Raw genomic sequence first — 19,769 nt, forward strand, 5'->3', positions numbered from 1 at the left:
GGCTTTTCTGGGTCCCCTTCTATTCTCCATCTATACCCATTCCAAGGAGAACTCATTTGCTCTCCCAGCTTCAGCTACCACCTCTATGTGGATGATTCCCAAATCTACATCTCCAGCCCTGATCTCCTTCTCTGCAGTTTTGTATTCCCTCATCTGTTGGACATCTCTACTTGGATGTTCCACCAACACGTCAAACTTATAATGTCCAAATCAGAACTCCTTATGTTTCCACTTAAACCCTGTCTTCTTCCTGAGTTTCCTGTCATTTCAGACAGCACCATCATCCTCCCTATCTCACAAGCCCATAAACGCGGCATTATCCTCGGCTCATCTTATTCAATCCACATATTCAACCTGTCACCCAAATCCTGTTGTTTCGACCTTCACAACACTGTTAAAATACACTTTTTACTCTCCATCCAAACTACAGCCATGTTAATCCAAGCACTTATCCTCTCCTGCCTTGATTACTGCATCAGTCTCCTTGCTGGCTTCCCTGCCTTCTGTCTCTCCCCCTCCTGTCCATATTTCACTTTGGTGCCTGGATCATTTTTCGACAAAACCAATCAGTCTGTTTCCCCACTCCTCACGAATATCCAGTGGTTTCCCATCCACCTCCACATCAAACAGAAACTCCTTACCATCAGCTTTAAAGCACTCACTCACCTTGTCCCCTCCTACCTTACCTTCCAGACTTCCTATTACAACTCAGCCCACACACTCAGCTCCTCTAATGCCAACCTACTCACTGTACTTCGATCTCGTCTATCTCGCTGTCGACCTCTCACCCACGTCCTGCCTTTAGCCTGGAACACTGTCCCTCTTCATATCTGACAGACTACCACTTTCCCACCTTCAAACTCTATTAAAAAGCACATCTCCTCTCAAGAGGGCTTCCTCGACTAAGCCCTCATTTCCTCTTCTCCCATTCCCTTCTGTATTGCCCTTGCACTTGGATTTGCACCCTTTATTCACTCCACCCTCATCCCCACAGGACTTATGTACATGTCGGTAATTTATTTCTTTATATTAATGCCTGTCTCCTCCTCTAGGCTGTGAGCTTGTTGTGGGCAAGCAACGTGTCTACTAATTCTGTTGTGTTGTACTCTCCCAAGTGTTGAGTAGATGCTTGGTAATATGATTGACTGATCGGGGGTGCCGTGGCTTTCAGCTTTCCCCTCATGGCAGGGGGTCATCAACTCACAGAGCCCCTTGGAGATGAGGGTGAGTTTCTGGGGGCTCAGGGATGGCAGCCGGGGCTTGATGAGATCCTCCACTGTCACAGCCGCCATGGCGTTGATGCTGGTGGATGCCGTGCTGTTGTCGGGGGAGAGATGGGATGGGGACACATGTAGTGGTGGTACTAGGGGGCTGACGGGCGTTGCCTGCTCACCTTTCCCCTGGGCCCTTGGAGCATCCCCCCTCCCCTGTTCTTAGCCAAACACTAAGCCTGCCCGCACATGGGGTGGGGCCGTGAGGGGGAGGAGAGCTCTCTGCTGGGTACCAGCACCCCCATAGGTCCCTGGACACTCTGACACTCTATGCTGCCAACAGGGACTTGCGATACCTGTGGCCTTTGGCCCTTTCCTCCTCTCCCCCAGGGTTTCCCAGTCCACCCTTCCTCCATGGGTTGTGGCTAGCATCAATGAGAATAGCACTGTTCGCCGCTGACCTGGACAATGGACTGTCCGGGCACTGGGTGGGGGTGGGGTGGGGGAAAGGTTCTGCAGGCCTGGTTTCAGGGGCACTGAAAAGTGGGGAAGCTTCAGTTCTTACCTCAAGGTGCCACTATAGGCACAGGCCAGGAAGAGCCCAGGGACCCCTGGGAACTTCTCAAAGATGTCCAGGACCAGATAGGGCATGTACTGTGGGGAGGAAGGGAGGAAGGGCTGCAGCTGCTTGCTTCGGGGGCCTGCTTCCTGGAAGGGATGCCCTCTCCCTCTCGTGTTTCCAAACCCTTTGCATGGACCAGACTCCCTGCTCCTGTCCCTAAAGCCCCTTCCCCCCCGCCCTTTCCTTTCCCCCTACACAGTGCGGTGTCCAACCATCTATTCCAGGAAGCCTTCCAGGATTACCCCCATTCTCTTCTTCATAGGGCATGATCTGTTTTCAGTACATGTCTGTACTGATTGTGTCTCTCTGTGTGTCTATCCAGAGTCCTCTTTCAGACTAGGAGCTCCCCTGGGAATCAGGAGCCAAACTAAGTCATGAATGGGGAGGCCCAGTGGGAGAAGGTAGAAGTGGTGTTGTGGGAGAGGAGGGGAGGCCCAGGAGGTGACAGGAGCAGGAATCCTGGACTCAATGCCCAGAATGGCCTTTCCAGCCACCCCCAAAAGTCCCTCCCTCCCCCTCTCCACCCCCCTTCCCCACTATCCGCTCTTCTTCAAGATGCACCAGACTGGAGCCTGTGGAGTGGCTGTTCCGCCTGCCTGGTCCCAGGACTTACCTGATCAGGGGCAGAGATGTACCCGGCTAGCAGTGGGTCACAATCCTTGTACAGCACAAACATGACAATGCCACAGCTGACAGCACTGACCACAATGAAGAACAGTCCCACCTGGTTCACCAGCAGAGCTCTGCACCGGGAGGGAGATGGGGTGGGGAGACAGGGAGAGAAACAGACATTAACAGAGAGACAGAAAAAGATGGAGACAGAGGAGACAGTGAAACAGACATTGACAGAGGGAGGCAGAGTCAGAGACAGAGACACAGACAGGCACAGAGAGAAAGAGAGACATGGCCATGATTATTCAGGCTCAGAAGCCAGCGCTGGCCAAATGCTATCTCCCACTTCCCAGCATCCTTCAACCTATGACTGGGCTAACCCCAGGTACCCCACAGTCTCTTTGTCACCAAACCCAGCTCAAGCTGATGTTGGCATCATGGCCCACATGGCTGCCACCCAGCACCAGCAGGAGAGTCCCTGGGTGAGGTGGATGTCAAGGTTTCTCAAGAAAAACGTGTACCTGGAAATCAGATGCTGAGGAATATGCAAAAGAACAGTAATTCATTTACTGACTCATCTACTCAGGTGCTTGGAGGAATCAGCTTCCTTCTCCTTATTTCCCGCCCTCTCTCCTTCCCCCTCCTGCGGCTACTTGCCCTTCCCACTAATAGGATGCTTTCCCTGGGTGATTCTAGACTGTCGAAACCCTCCTCATCTCTCCACAACATGGGGCCGTGCCTTCCCTGACTCACCAGCCCCAGAGTCTGTAAAATGGGTATTAAGACTGTGAACCCCATGTGGAATAGGGACTCAGTCCAACCCAATTTGCTTATATCCACCCCAGCGCTTAGTACAGTGCCTGACACATAGTAAGCACTTAAAAAAAACCATAATTATTAGGAAGTGATGCTTCAGCCACTGGGACCTGCACCAGGGATGGGCCTTGCATCCCCTCATCTTCCTCGGCCCTGGGCAAGTTGATATCCTAAGTGGTGGTGGAGGGAGACTGGTGTCTGGGGGGTCTGGGGCCTTGTGGGGAGGTTGGAAGCCCTTAAGCCTCACGTTCCTCCCCCAGGCCCTGAGGGGCTGTAAGGGCAAGAGTGAGAGTGGGTGAGCCAAGGGCATTTTAAGGTTATCGGGGATCTGAGAGAGCAGAGGCTAAGTCTATAGACAGACTCGGGAGGGGAGAGTCCTCAGCCTTCGGATATTCCCGCTCCTGGCACTGTACTTATTGACTTCGGTAAGATTAGTGGCGTGGGTGCGATTGCAGGGTGGGTCTGAGCCAATAAACCACCTATGAGACCTTGCCCCCACCACACCCTCTGGCTCTTGTTCCATCCCCATTCCCCTGCTCCTGAACCTGTCCAGACTCCTTGAGCGGCTGCGCCCGCTGCCTCCTCCTCTCCTTCCTCTCCCCCGATTCTCTCCCTCCGGCCTGGATTTCGCTCTCTTGACTCTCCTGACCCCGCTCTTGTCCACGTCCCCAGTGACCTCTTTCTGGCCTGATCCGATAGCCTCCATTCTAGCCCTCTGGTACCTCTCTGCAGCTGGCATTCGACAGCCCACCCTTGTCTTGGATTTACATACCTGGGGCCCTCCTGGTCCTTCAGCTCCTTCTCAGCCTCCTCTCCCGGCTCCTCTCAATCCCTTCCCCCTTTAACTGTGGCTAGAGGGGGAAAGGGTACCACTAGGCTCAGTCCTGAGTCCCCCAGGCTTCCCGCTCTGCACTCACTCTCTAAGGGGGCTGATGTCTTGGGTGACTCCAGCCCTTCATATGGGCAGGCGACCCCAGTCCTGACCCCTCTCTCCTGGCCTTCTCCCCCCGACCCTCTGACCCCCAACACCTCTTACCTCTGGGCCATCCCCAGCTGGATGTCCAGGCGCCACCATCCACCCAGCCATCCTCAGTCCGACCCCCTCATCTTCCCTCCTCCTCCCACACCCTCCCCAGCTTTCCCATCACAGTCGGAGCCACCAGCCCTTCCCCGTCCCACCAACCTGCAGCCTTAGGGTCACCTCTGACTCCTTTCAGCCATTTGCCCCCTGCCCCCCCCGCCAATTCAGGTGGTCTCTAAACCCCGCCAGTTCTGCTTCTCTAATATTTCATGGACACCCCTCCCTTCCTGCCCCTGTCTTACTGCCAAAATCCTGGGCCAAGTCCTCGTCACCTCCCAGCTGTATTACTGACTGCAACAGCCTTCTTCCCGGCCTCCCGGCCTCCCTGCCTCCAGACTTCCCCGTCACGGATCGGTCCTGCCCTGACTGTCTCAAACGCCAATCAGATCCTGTTCCCCCAGGAGCTCCCCCTGCTTCCCAAATAGAACAGAAATCCCTGACCATCCACTGGCTTCCAGACCATCCCCTCACTGGCTCCCTCTCACCCAATGCTCTTTCGCTCCTGTCCCACCCCAGATCCCCTTCTTCCCTTGGCCCAGGCAAAGCTCCATGTGTCCCTCACTCGGGCTGCTGCTCACAACTTCTACCTGCCTGGAATCCCCTCCTACCATCCTCTGCTTCACCCAACCTCAGCCGTCTCCTCTTCAGAGACCTTTGACAAAGCCCCCTCCTCCAGGAGGCCTCCCTGATTAATCCTTCCCCTTCTCGGTCCAGCCTCCCCCTCAGCCACCCCAGCCCTCCTATACACAGATCAACCCTGTCCTCTCCCTGACTTTCCCATCACTGTAGATGGTACCACCATCCTTCCCATCTCACAGCCCATAACCTTGGTATTATCCTTGACTCCTCTCTCTCATTCATTCATTCGTTCATTCATTCATTCGTTCATTCATTCATTCATTCAATCGTATTTAGGTTATTGCATCAGCCTCCTTGCTGACTTTCCAACTTCCTGCCTCTCCCATTTCAGTCCATACTTCACTCCACTGCCCGGATCATCTTTCTACAGGACGTCACCACCCTCCTCAAAAATCTCCAGTGGTTGCCCATCCACCTCTGTATTAAACAAAAACTCCTCACCATTGGCTTTAAAGTACCTTGTACCCTCGTACCTCACCTCGCTTCTCTCCTTCTACAACCCAGCCCTTATACTTCGCTTCTCTAGTGCTAACTTTCTCACTGTGCGATCTCACCCGTCTCACCGCCGACCTCTGGCCTACGTCCTGCCTCTGGCTTGGAATGCTCTCTCTCTTCAAATCCATCAGACAATTACTCTCCCCACCTTCAAAACCTTATTGAAGGCACATCTCCACCAAGAGGCCTTCCCAGACTAAGCCCTGCTCTTCTTTATCTCCCACTCCCTTCTGCTTTGCCATGACTTGCTCCCTTTTCTTTCCCCGCTGTGCAACCCCACAGCACTTATGCATGTATCTGTAATTTCATTTATGTTTATTGATGTCTGTCTCCCCCAATGAGACTGTGAGTTCATTGTGGGCAGGGAATGCCATTATTTATTGTTGAATTGTACTTTCCCAAGTGCTTCATTCAGTACTCTGCGCACGGTAACACAGTAAGTGCTTAATAAATACAAATGACTGAATGAATTGTTTCAATTTACCAGCCATTCGAGACAAATTCACCTACCTCCCTCACCCAGCCGTGCATCCACTCTCTCTCTCTCACACACACACACACACACACACACACACACACACACACATCCAGATACGTTCACTTACACCCACACACAGTATGGCCCAGTTGTTCAGACTCAGATGCCCTATGCATGAAGGAGAAATCAGCAGTGGCAGATGAAGGGAATGGAAATTACAGGGAGAAGCTGTCCCCAACCCCAGCAGCCTAGGGGTGGATGACAGGAAAGATAACCAAAACCCCAAGGGCATTCAACTCTTCCAAAGCTCCCGTTTCCACTTCCTGTCCACTGCCACTGCTGCAGAAGCTTCATTTGCACCTTGCACATCTGTCCTGGGGAATCCATGCATATGTGCGTGGGTTTAATCATTCCCTGCCCACTGGGGTCCTGCAAGGCTCGGTGCTGGGTCCCCTGCTCCTCTCTTTCTTCACCCACTCTCTTGAGAAACTCATCTCCTTGCGTGGCTTCAGTGCCCTTCTCCAGGCGAGGGTCTCACAAACCCACCTCTTGAGGCCTGACCTCTTCTCCCGCTGCTATCTGTCCTGCGTCTCCTCTCACCTCCCAGGCAGCTCCCTGGGAATGGCCCACAGGCACGTCAAGCCAGAGACCGAACACCTCATCTTCCCTCCCAAGCCCTGCCCCTGTCCTAATCTGTCCGCCTCTGCTGAGGCCCCACCATCCTCCCTGTGACTGAAGCCCCCAACCCCATCAGCGCTGCTCTGTAACTCTGCTCTCACATCCAGGTTACTGACAAAACCTGACGATTTTTCCTCAAAACTATCTCATGGATTGCCCCTTCCTCTTTGCCCATTCAGCTGCCACCCTTGTTCAACTGCTCGTCCTATCATAATTGGGCTAGCACACTGGCCTACTCGTTGGCGTCCCTGCCTCCAGCCTCTCTCCTTTCAATCCATACTCAACACAGCTCCCCGGATCAGCTTCCTAAAATATTGCTCAAAACACATCTTCCCTCTCCTCAAAATTCTCCAGCGGCTCCCCAGCTCCCTCTGCATCAATCAATCAATCAATCAATCAATTGTATTTATTGAGCGCTTACTGTGTGCAGAGCACTGTACTAAGCGCTTGGGAAGTACAAGTTGGCAACATATAGAGACAGTCCCTACCCAACAGTGGGCTCACAGTCTAAAAGGGGGAGACAGAGAACAAAACCAAACATACTAACAAAATAAAATAAATAGAATAGATATGCACAAATAAAATAAATAAATAGAGTAATAAATATGTACAAACATATATACATATATACAGGTGCTGTGGGGAAGGGAAGGAGGTAAGATGGGGAGGATGGAGAGGGGGACGAGGGGGAGAGGAAGGAAGGGGCTCAGTCTGGGAAGGCCTCCTGGAGGAGGTGAGCTCTCAGTAGGGCCTCTGCATCCAGCAAAGACCCCTGGATACTGGTTTCAAGACTGTCCATCAGCCCTCTTCACCGTACTTAGCAGCTCTCTAGCCTGCTACACCTCAACTTGCAGTCTTAGTGTGGCCTAATGGACAGAGCACGGGCCTGGGAGTCAGAAGGACCTGGGTTCTAATCCCAGCTCTGCCACTTGTCTGCTATGTGACCTTGGCCAAGTCACTTCACTTCTCTGGCCTCAGTTACCTCATCTGTAAAATGGGTATTGAGACTGTGAGCCCCATGTGGGACAGGGACTGCATCCAATCCCATTTGCTTGTATCCATCCCAGTGCTTAGAACAGTGCCTGCCAATTAGTAAGTGCTTAATAATAATGATGGTATTTATTAAGCATTTACTATGTGCAAAGTACTGTTCTAAGCGCTGGGGATGTTACAAAGTGATCAGGTTGTCCCATAGGGGGCTCACAGTCTTTATCCCCATTTTACAGATGATATAACTGAGGCACAGAGAAGTTAAGTGACTTGCCCAAAGTCACACAGCTGACAATTGGCAGAGCAGGGATTTGAACCCATGACTTCTGACTCCAGAGCCTGTGCTCTTTCCACTGAGCCACGCTGCTTAACACTGTAATTATTATTATTTCACCTTTGCTCCTCCCAAGTTTGTGGCTTCATAAAGGTGACTCAAAAATCTCCCTCTCCTCTTTTTGCCCGCCTCTGACCCTTGGCTCAGCATGTCCCCAGGGCCTGGAATGCCCTTCCCCACCATAGATTGGAAGCTCCTTGAGGACAGTGATTATGCCTACCACCTCCTTTGCACTGTACTCTCCCAAGCACTTAGTCCAATGCTCTACACTCAGTCAACGCAAAATAAATACCATTGATTGATTGATTGACTGACCTGCCAGACCTCAGCCCTCCCCATCTTCAAAGGCCTCCTAACCTCTCACCCCATCCAACAAGCATTAAGAACTCAAACCTTATGAACCTTTCAGCTGTCTGTTGCACTTATGCAGTTATTTATTTCTACCCATCCTCAGCACTTGTGTACATACTGGCATTTACTTACATAATTGCCACCACCTCATCATTCTCCCACCAGATTTTTGAGGCAAGGTTTTTTTTAAAGCAGTGATAGCGGGGCACAGTGGGCTGTGAATAAAGGTCGGGTGAGGATATCGGAGATATCATATTCAAGTGCACTCAGGTGTGGGAAGAGACGGGGGGTTTGGGGAAGGTGGGGTTTACCATAATTCATTGAGTGCCTATTGTATGCAGCACTTGGGAAGCTGCAGTGGAAGTACCGCCCTCTTACCCTCTTCTTCCTTTCCCCCTTCTTTCCTCCTGTTTTTTCCTCCTTCTCTCCTTATTGCCAAACTTAATTCCCCATGCAATAACCCCTCCCATGTTTCTGGATTTTAAAAATTATGCCCCAAAGTGGGACGATTATGTAAATACATATGGTATGTATATCTGTTTGCACATTCAATTTCATTGATTCTGATTCCACTGCTTGTGACTATTTCTATGTCTGTTTTCTCCATTAGAGTGTGAATTCCTTGTGGACAGAGGACACATCTTGTGCTTCTATTGTACTTTGTAAGTGCATAATTTAGTGCACTGATTTTAGTAGGCACTCAATAAATACCAAACTACTACTACTGTCTCTGTCTTCCTTTCTGGGAAGCAGCATGGCCTAGTTGAAAGAGCCCGGGCCTGGGAGTCGGAAGACCAGGGTTCTAATCCAGACTCCACCAGCCTGCTGTGTGTCCTTTTGCAAGTCACTTCATTTCTCTGGGCCTCAGTTTCCTCATCTTTGAAATGGGGATTCAACACACGTTCTCCCTCCAACTTAGACTGTGAGCCCCATGTCGAACAGGGACTCTGTCCAACCTTATTGTCATGCAACTATCCCATTGCTTAGGACAGTGCTTGACATATTGTGTACTGGATAGAGCATGGGCCTGGGAGTCAGAAGGTCATGGGTTCTAATCCTGGCTCCGCCACTTGTCTGCTGTGTGACCTTGGGCAAGTCACTTCAGTTCTCTGTGCCTCAGTTACCTCATCTGTAAAACCGGGATTGAAACCGCGAGCCCCATGTGGGACAGGGACAGTGTCCAACTCTATTTGCTTGTATCTACCCCAGCACTTAGTACAGTGCCTGGCACATAGTAAATGCTTAATGAATACCACAATTACTAGATTGCTAACTATTGTCCACTTGGTCCCACCTCAGCATTTTTGGCTGATTTTGATTCTCTCTTTCCTACTCTCTACTCCCTTCTGTATCAACCTCAACTTTAATGGTCCCTCTGACCTCCAGGCAACTGCCTTCCTCAACCTATTTGAGATTGCTGACCTCTTGCTCCCCTCCCCTCAGTCATGCATCAATTCAGATGTACACATCTCTATCTCTAACCTCACCACCTCTGACTTACAGCTCTCTGACCACAATGTGTTCACACCCTTCACACTCAAATTCTGTCCTCGCCTTCCACCTATGACCTCCAGACTCTGTACTGGTGATGTCACCTCCTTCTCACTCACTACCAAACTCTCCCACACCTTGATAATACAGTCCACATCATCATGTCTTGCATCTTATCTTGTATTAATTAATTCATTCAATCATATATACTGAGTGCTTACTGTGTGCAAAGCACTGTACTAAGCACTTGGGAGAGTTCAACATCACAACAGACACACTCCCTGCCCACAACAAGCTCACCTTGTATCTACCTCAGAGCTTAGTATGGCGCTTGGCCCATAGCAAGTGCTTAACGCATGTCACAATTCTTTATTATTATTATTACTATTCTTATTATTATTATCTCTTCCCTCTCCACCAGACTCAACTCCCTTGCCCCCCTGCCTCAACGTTGCTCTTGCACAACTAACTGCTAGCTCTGGATCACTAGGCCAACTTCATTCACCTCAGATTCCCTCTGTCCTATTATAATTCAGTTCTCTCCTGTTTGAGAGCTCTTTCATTCCTCCCTCATCGACTCCCTCTCCCACAACTCCCATTAACTGTTCCAAGCTCTTGACTTCCTCTTGAAGCTCTCAGTGTTCCCACTCCCCTCCCCCAATCCCTGATGACCTGGCCAACAGCTCGGTTGGTAAAACACAAACCATCGGGTGTGAACGCCCCACATTCCCTCCTTCCCCTTCTCACCGCTCTACTACTCCCTCCTCTTTGTCCTCCTCCCTAGCTGCCTCTAAAGAGATCTGCCTGCTCACTAACCCTACCCCCTTCAATGCACCTCTGACCCATTCCCTCTCTGAAAAACACTTGCTCCTCTTCTCCTCCCACCCCTCCGTTACTGTGGCCTTCAACCTCACTCTCAGATGGCTCCTTCCCCTCCACCTCAAACACTCTTAAGTCTCCCCTATAATCAAAAAGCCCTATCCCACTCGATCAATGGTATTTATTGAGTGCTTACTGTGTGCAGAGCAATGAACTGAGCACTGCAGAGTCAGTCAATCAATCAGTGGTATTTATTGAGCCCTTACTGTGTGCAGAGCACCAAATTATGTGCTTGGGAGAGTACAACAGAGTTGTAGATACGTTCCCTGTCCACAACAAGCTGATGGTCTAACAGTTTCCTATCATTCAAGGAAGCAATGGTATTTATTGAGCGCTTACTGTGTGCAGAGCACTGTACTAAGCATTTGGAAGAGTACGATATAACAGATTTGGTAGACATATTCCTTACCCTCAATCAATCAATCAATCAATCAATCAATCGTATTTATTGAGCGCTTACTATGTGCAGAGCACTGTACTAAGTGCTTGGGAAGTACAAATTGGCATCACATAGAGACAGTCCCTACCCAACAGTGGGCTCACAGTCTAAAAGTTCCCTCAATGAACTTCCAGTTAGAGAGGGAGACACTAGAACCTCATATCACACCTCTTTCATGTCCAAACTCCTCAAAAAAACTGTGGCCTTCACTTCCCCTCATCCTGGCCCTATACTGTCCGATTTTCACCCCCTTCATTTATTTTTTTTTATGGTATTTGTTAAGCGCTTACTATGTTCCAGGCACTGTACTAAGTGCTGGAGTAGATACAGCTAATCAGGTTGGACATAGTCCGTGTCTCACATATGGGGCTCACAGTCTTAATCCCCATTTTACAGATGAGGAAACTGAGGCACAGAGAAGTTAAGTGACCTGCCCAGAGTCATGCAGCAGGCAAGTGGTGGGGCCGGGATTGAAACCCAGGTCCTTTGGACTCCGAGGCCCATGCTCTATCCATTAGGCCACACTGCTTCTCATTATTATTATTATGATTATTATTGTGTTTGTTCAGTGTTTCCTATGTGTCGAGCACTGTTCTATGCACTGGGGTAGATTCAAGTCAGTCAGGTTGGACACAGTCCCTGCCCTGCATGGGGCTCACAGCCTAAGCAGAAGGGAGAACAGGCAGTGAATCCCCATTTTACAGATGAGGAAACTGAGGCACTAAAAAGTGATGTGACTTGCTGAAGGTCACACACAGCAGACAAGCGGCGGAGCCAGGATTAGAACCCAGGTCCTCTGACTCCCAGGCTCAGGCTCTTTCCACTAGGCCACGCTGCTCCCCGAGATCGCTCCCTCCAAAGTCATTCAGGACCTCTTCACATTGAAGTCCAAAGAGCTCTACTCTGTCTTAATCTTCCTTGATCTCTCTCCCACTTTTGACACTGTGGGCCCTTCCCTTTTCCTTGAAATGCTCCCAGACCTCGGTTTTGTGTCACAGCACTTCCATGGTTCTCCTACCAGTCCGACCACTCCTTCTCTGCTTCTCTTGCCGACTTCCCTTCCACCTCTTGTCCCCTAACCACAGAACTCTACATACCCCGTCTTGGGGAGCTCAGCCTCCACGTCTATGCAGATTACTCTCTGCCCCAGACCTCCCCACCATCGTTTGGCACCTCAATCTCAACCTGTCCGAAACTGAACTTCTCATCTCCCCTCTTAAGTCTTTTCCTCCTCCCAGCTTTCTCGCCTCCGGGGACCTACCACTATTCTCCAACTCTGATGTCATCCTTGGTTCCTCACAGTCATTCAGCTCTCCTATTTGATCTATTGCTGATTTTTGCTTCAGAAGATTTCCGGGTTTACCCCTTTCTCTTCACCTGCACTGTGTCCAACCTGATAAACTCGTATCTAGCCCAGCACTTAGAAGAGTGCTCGACACTTAGTAAGTGCTTAACAAATACCATAATAAGTCCCCCTCCCTTGTCTACCATCTCCGTTGTATTGTACTCTCCCAAGTGCTTAGTACAGTGCCCCGATACACTAAGCTCTCAATAAATACCATTGATTTGTTCAATCAATACCACTGATTGATTGGTTCTACCACCATGGTATATCTTAATCCATCTATTCTGTCAGTCTTTTCACAGCTCTCCCTGCCTCCAGCCTCTCTCTGCTTCAGTCCATACTCCATGCTGCTGCTTGGATAACTCATTCATTCATTCAATCGTATTTATTGAGCGCTTACTGTGTGCAGAGCACTGTACTAAGCGCTTAGAAAGTATAAGTCGGCAACATATAGAGACGGTCCCTACCCAACAACGGGCTCACAGTCTAGAAGGGGGAGACAGACAACAAAACAAAACATGTAGACAGGTGTCAAAACCGTCAGAATAGATCAATGAGTGGTACTGACTGCACACTTACTGGGTCCAGAGCACAGAACTAAGCTCTCGGCGGAATTCAGTACAAGTCTGTGAGCTCCTGAAACATTGCCTCAGCATACATCTCTCTAAGCATCAATTAGACAGTCCGAACCTTTGACTTCTAGACGCCCTGGACTCTCTTCCGCTACTCAATCAATCAATCAATCAATGGTATTATTGAGTGCTTACTATTTGCATAGCACTGTACTAAGCGTTTGGGAGAGTACAATCCAACAGAACTAGCATTAGAGAAGGGGGTGGTATACAGAGTCAAAGGCAGCTGAAAGGTCTAGAAGGATTAGGAGTAGAGGCCGTCATATTGGTTAATGACCTTTCTGATGGATTCCCAACCCCCTGAGTCATATCAAACTAAAAGCCACCTCTAGCATATATAGAGTTGCATATATATCTGTATATAAATCTATATAGCTATAGATAGATCGATCTATATATAGATATGTATCTATATATCTATCTATAGACATATAGATAGATATATAGAGAGAGTTGCTTAGAGAAGCAGCGTGGCTCAGTGGAAAGAGCACAGGCTTTGGAGTCAGAGGTCATGGGTTCAAATCCTGACTCTGCCAATTGTCAGCTGTGTGACTTTGGGCAAGTCACTTAACTTCTCTGGGCCTCAGTTACCTCATCTGTAAAATGGGGATTAAGACTGTGAGCCCCCTGTGGGACATCCTGATCACCCTGTAACCTCCCCAGCGCTTTGCACATACTAAGTGCTTAATAAATGCCATTATTGTTATTATTATTACTATATCCACTCTCAGCATCTGTGTATATATGGATATTCAATTGTATGTTCAATTACTTGTACAGTCCTCTACCCTGTAAGCTCCTTATGGTTGGGGAACATATCTACCAACTTGGTTATACTGTACTCTCCCAAGCATTTAGTACAGTCTTGGCACACAGTAAGCACTCAATAAATACCACTGATGGACTGATTATTTATGCTGATTCTGCTCTTTATAAATATTTTTATGCCTGTCTCTGCTGTTGAATTGTAAATTCCTTGAGGGAGCCTGTGTATTCCTTCTTCTGTCTCTGCCTTGAGCTTAGTACAGTGTGTTGCACTCAGAGCAGCTTGGCTTAGTGGAAAGAACAGGGACCCAGGAGTCAGAGGACCTGGGTTCTAATCTCGGCCTTGCCACTTGTCTCCTGTGTGACCTTGAGCAAGTCAATTAACTGCTTTTTGTCTCAGTTTCCTCATCTGTGAAATGGGGTTTTAAAACCTGTTTTATCTCCTACTTAGACTGGGGCCCCGTGTGGGACAGGGATTGGGTCCAACCTGATTATCTTGTACCTACCCCAGAGTTTAGTACGGTTCTTGGCACCTAGAATACATTTAACAAATGCTGCAGTTATTATTATAACTACTGTTGTATAAGCTCCTCTCTAGACTGTAAGCTCATTGTGGGCAGGGCATTAGAGAAGCAGCGTGGCTCAGTGGAAAAGAGCCCGGGCTTTGGAGTCAGAGGTCATGGGTTCGAATCCCCGCTCCGCCAATTATCAGCTGTGTGACTTTGGACAAGTCACTTCACTTCTCTGTGCCTCAGTTCCCTCATCTGTAAAATGGGGACTAAGACTGTGAGCCCCTCCCGTGGGACAACCTGATCACCTTGTACCCTCCCCAGCACTTAGAACAGTGCTTTGCACATAGTAAGTGCTTAATAAATGCCATCATTATTATTATTATTATTATGTGTCTGTCATATTGTTGTATCATACTCTCCCAAGCGCTTAGTACAGTGCTCTGCACACAGTGAGGGCTCAATACATATGACTGACGGACTGACATTGCTGCTGCTGTTGCTGCTGCTGCTACTACTATTATTACTATTACTACTCCCAGGAAATTGGTCTCCTTGCGAGTGTTGGGGGACATGGAGGCAGTGGAATGGAGGAAGAGGTAGAGTGGGATGCTGGGAGATAAAGGCTTTGGCTGACAACGCCTATGTGCTTTGTTTCACTGTATTCACCCTCCTACACCTCCACCCACTCAACCCTCACTCTATTTCCTCCTCAAATTCTAGAAAGGTCCCTAGAGCCAGGCCCCTCTTCCTTCCCTCCGTGGCCCTGGAAGGCTCCTGGCATAGATTCCAGCTCCCCTAGTGGCCCCCTAGAGAAGCAGCATGGCTCAGTGGAAAGAGCCCTGGCTTGGGAGTCAGAGGTCATGGGTTCAAATCCCGCCTCCGCCACTTGTCTGCTGTGTGACTTTGGGCAAGTTACTTAACTTCTCTGTGCCTCAGTTACCTCATCTGTAAAATGGGGATGAATACTGTGAGCCTTCCGTGGGACAGCCTGATCACCTTGTAACCGCCCCAGCACTTAGAACAGTGCTCTGCACATAGTAAGCGCTTAACAAATGCCATTATTATTATTATATTATTATTACTCCAGGTGGTTAATTAACAGTAAAGACTTCAGAGGAAGTGAGTGAAAAAGCATCCACTATCCACCTATCTCAAGCAGATTAGATGAAGGCTGACTGGAGGCAGGGCATTAGACTAGATGGCCTCTTTAATTTCCTTCCATTCCTATCCCCTCCCCGTAGTGCCAGGAGGTTTCACTTGACCACTGGAAGTTGAAGGGTGGGGGACAACCCCTTCCTGCCCTCCCCTTCTCCCTCACCCTTACCCTCCCTTCCTGCATCCCAACCTTCTATACCATGTTGCCCACGGGTCACCTGGTGCCCTTGCAGCCTGTACCCAAATGGCCAGGCCCATGCCCTCCCCTGGCCCGGGGCCACTCACAGTTTCGCCTCCTTCTCCGTCTTGCAGGCCACATAGCGCTGCACCTGGGCCTGGTTCACCCCGTACATGGACAGCCACACCATGGTCCCACCGAAGATGAACGTCCAGAAGGTGTAGCGGCTCCGGGGGTCGGCGTTGAAGCTGGCGGAGGGGTGGAGAGGGCGGGGTGGATGCCCAGCGAGGCCATCAGCACCGGGGATGCCGGGCTTACGGGGCCACAGTTTCCCTCTCTTCCAAGGGGGAAGAGCAGGGTTGGACTGGTCCAGTGGACATTTCTGGCATGTGCCTGGTGGCCTGCAGAGTGGGTCCAGGATTTTCCAAGAGGAAAGAGGAAGTGGCAGTAGCCCCACCTCTAAATCCCCTCCGTGAGTCCCCTTAACCAGGATCCAATTCCTTAGCCCTGTCTCCTAGCCATGGCTCACGGGAAGTCATCCATCTGAGGAGGCCCTGTAGCCAGTAGCTCCACCCACTGGTCAGTCACCATGAGAACTTTCTGTGGGAAGAGAGGTAGCCCCCTCTTCCCCTCTGAGGGGAGAGGCCTGCAGCAGTGGAGGAGCAGAAAGGGGGGAAGGAAAGGGTCCTTCCCCTCTTCCCTCCCCCCGGGCTCCCATCCCTCAGAGAGTCCTCACTCCTGGTTCTCTTCTGCTTGCTCCTCCTGGCAGGCTGAGCCCACTTACTCTCCCAGGTTGACCCGTGAGTGTTCATTGGCGATCTCCAACACCCGGCTTGTCCCACCCAGCAGGATGGTGCCCTGGATGAAGATGGCAATGAACCCGGCCAGCATCACAAACACCTGGAACACATCGGTCCAAACCACGGCTTTCATCCCGCCCTGTGGGTGGGGGAGAAAAGACAAAAAGGCAGAGCCTGAGGGACCAATGCCCTTGGGCAGAGGAAAGCCATTAGCTAGCGGGGATTGTGTCACAGGGCCCTGGAGCTATGGATGTCGATAGTGCTGTCAGGGAGCAGGAGTGTAAGGGAGGGAGGAAGGGGAGAAGGGGAGGTAGGAAGGGGAGTAGGGGAGAGAGGAGGAGGAGGAGGAGAAAAAGCAGCATGGCCTAGTGGAGAAAGCACAGGCCTGGGAGTCAGAAGGACCTGAGTTCTAGCCCTGGCTCTGTCAATTGCTTGCTGTGTGACCTTGGGCAAGTCACTTCACTTCTCTGGGCCTCAGTAAAATGGGAACTCAATGCCTGGTCTCCCTTCTAGGTAGACTGTGAGCTCAATGTGGGACAAGGACTGTGTTTGACTTTAAGTTGTACCAACCCAGAGCTTAGAACAGTGTTTGACACATAGTAAGTGCTTAACAGTTCAGTTCAGTCTATACTTCACGCTGCTGCCCGGATCATCTTTGTGCAGAAACGCTCTGGGCATGTTACTCCCCTCCTCAAAAATCTCCAGTGGCTACCAGTCAACCTATGCATCAGGCAAAAACTCCTCACTCTCAGCTTCAAGGCTCTCCATCACCTCACCCCCTCTTACCTCACCTCCCTTCTTTCCTTCTACAGCCCAGGCCGCACCCTCCGCTCTTCTGCCGCTAACCTCCTAACTATGCCTCTTTCTCGCCTGTCCCGCTGTCGACCCCTGGCCCACGTCCTCCCCCTGGCCTGGAATGCCCTCCCTCTGCACATCCGCCAAGCTAGCTCTCTTCCTCCCTTCAAAGCCCTACTGAGAGCGCACCTCCTCCAGGAGGCCTTCCCAGACTGAGTCCCCTCTTTCCTCTCCCCCTCCCCATCCCCCTGCCCTACCTCCTTCCCCTCCCCACAGCACCTGTATATATGTTTGTACAGATTTATTACTCTATTTATTTTACTTGTACATATTTACTATTCTATTTTATTTTGTTAATGATGTGCATCTAGTGTTACTTCTATTTATTCTGATGACTTGACACCTGTTCACATGTTTTGTTTTGTTGTCTGTCTCTCCCTTCTAGACTATGAGCCCGTTGTTGGGTAGGGACTGTCTCTATATGTTGCCAACTTGTACTTCCCAAGCACTTAGTACAGTGCTATGCACACAGTAAGCACTCAATAAATACTATTGAATGAATGAATGAATGAATAACAAATACTATAAAAAAAGAGGAAGGGAAGTGATAGGAAGGCTGGGAGGGACTACCGAGGCCTAGACTTTCCAAGCTGCATTTGGTTACAAGAAGAGCCGGATAAGGCTCATGAGCCATGGTTTTCCAGCCTTCGGCCTGGAGGATATTAAGTGAAACTACACCAAGAGGGAGTAAGAGTAGACTGAAGGAGTCTCACAATTAATCACTCAATCAATAGTAATTGCTGAGTGCTTACTGTGTGCAGAGCACTATGATAAGCACTCGAGAGAGTAATAGTAATAATAATAATAATGATGGCATTTATTAAGCGTTTACTATGTGCAAAGCCCTGTTCTAAGCACTGGGGAGGTTACAAGATGATCAGGTTGTCCCACAGGGGGCTCACAGTCTTAATCCCCATTTTACAGATGAGGTAACTGAGGCCCAGAGAAGTTAAGTGACTTGCCCAAAGTCATACAGCTGACAATTGGCAGAGCTGGGATTTGAACCCCTGACCTCTGACTCCAAAGCCCGTGCTCTTTCCACTGAGCCATGCCAGGTAGGTTTGATTCCTGCCCACAAGGAACTTTCAGATTAGAGGGGGCGACAGACATAAAAATAAATTACAGGTGGATCTGTACCTCATCATCATCATCATCAATCGTATTTATTGAGCGCTTACTGTGTGCAGAGCACTGTACTAAGCACTTGGGAAGTACAAATTGGCAACATATAGAGGCAGTCCCTACCCAACAGTGGGCTCACAGTCTAAAAGATTGTACCTATGTGCTGAAAGACTGGGGGTGGGGTGAAACATCTCTAAGTGCTTATGGGGTACAGACCCAAGTGCATAGGCAATGCCATAAGGAAAGCGAATAGGAGAAGTGAAGGCTTATCACGGAAGGCCTCTTGGAGATGTGAGTTTAGTCTAACCCCCCCAAGAGACCCTCCAGTATGAGTTTGGCTGCTCTTTTGCCCCTCTTTCTCAGCCACCCAAGAACCATTTTTTTTTTCCAATAACAGTGTCATTCTGGGACTCTTGAGCTTCTTGTAAAGAGAACCAGCTCCTCTGGAGAAGCAGGGGCTTTGACCTACCCTGGGTGGGGGCAAGGGTCCCCCCGGAAACTGGGGTAACAATTCAGGGGCCATACCCAAAGGCCCTGGCCCCAGGGCCAGGGACTCACCACAGTGGTGTAGAAGGTGCAGATGGCTCCCGTGGAGAGGAGGGAGGCCCAAATGTCCAGCCCGGTCACTAGAACAAAGAGGCACAGCTGGCTGATGAGCAGCACAAGAAGCCCAGCGACAAAGCCAGGCAAGGAGACAGCTTGTGCCAGGTCGGGGGTTTTGGAGGGTGGTTGGGGTTTGGAACTCTCCGCCGCTTCCCCACCGCCCCCAACACACACACATTCCAGTCCAGCCAGCCTCCCCTCAGGTTGCACCTTGGTTGAGGATCAGTGCTGGGGCGTAGATAACAATCCCTGTGTAGAGCATCTGCAACAGAAAGGAAGATGAGGGCAGGGGCCAGGAGAGCCAGGTTGGACAAGGGAATGTCCTGCTCGGAGGCAGGGGGACGCTTGCAACGTCCTCTGTAAGCTCAGAGATGGGGTGAATCACTCTCCTATTCTAAAAGATCTCCAGGGAAAGACATTTCACAGCCTTCCTTGGGTCCCTTGTGAGAGAGATCTCCCATCAATCTACCTGAAGTCACTTCTGCCACAGTTCAAGCTCCTAAACTCTTCCCCTGAAATTTGGCACCCTCCCATGTTAAAGCCCAGCAGGCGGGAAGCTGGACCAGGCTGCTACCCTCTGCCCCCTCTCTTTCTAAGGAAATGGCCTCTGCCTGGACAGCCTGCCTCTCACTCCAGTCCCGTACAGGGTTTTGGGCCTCCAGGCGAGTTCAGGATTAAACAGGATT

The 19,769-nt window shown here is 50.1% G+C and overlaps 1 protein-coding gene across 1 annotated transcript in view; it reads right to left on the reverse strand.

The window, feature by feature from the left end:
* The window catches only part of SLC5A5 (solute carrier family 5 member 5), a 33,207-nt gene that overhangs the window by 10,062 nt on the left and 3,376 nt on the right, over positions 1–19,769 (reverse strand). Inside the window, exons 6-12 of the mRNA XM_038771809.1 lie at positions 19,294–19,345; positions 19,039–19,106; positions 16,488–16,642; positions 15,811–15,951; positions 2,447–2,576; positions 1,777–1,865; positions 1,205–1,317 (exon numbers count right to left, since the gene is read on the reverse strand). Coding sequence (XP_038627737.1) covers positions 1,205–1,317; positions 1,777–1,865; positions 2,447–2,576; positions 15,811–15,951; positions 16,488–16,642; positions 19,039–19,106; positions 19,294–19,345 — 748 coding nt within the window. The remainder of the gene's footprint in view (positions 1–1,204; positions 1,318–1,776; positions 1,866–2,446; positions 2,577–15,810; positions 15,952–16,487; positions 16,643–19,038; positions 19,107–19,293; positions 19,346–19,769) is intronic.

The sequence above is a fragment of the Tachyglossus aculeatus genome, chromosome X1, assembly GCF_015852505.1.
Source record: "Tachyglossus aculeatus isolate mTacAcu1 chromosome X1, mTacAcu1.pri, whole genome shotgun sequence".
NCBI lineage: Eukaryota > Metazoa > Chordata > Mammalia > Monotremata > Tachyglossidae > Tachyglossus > Tachyglossus aculeatus.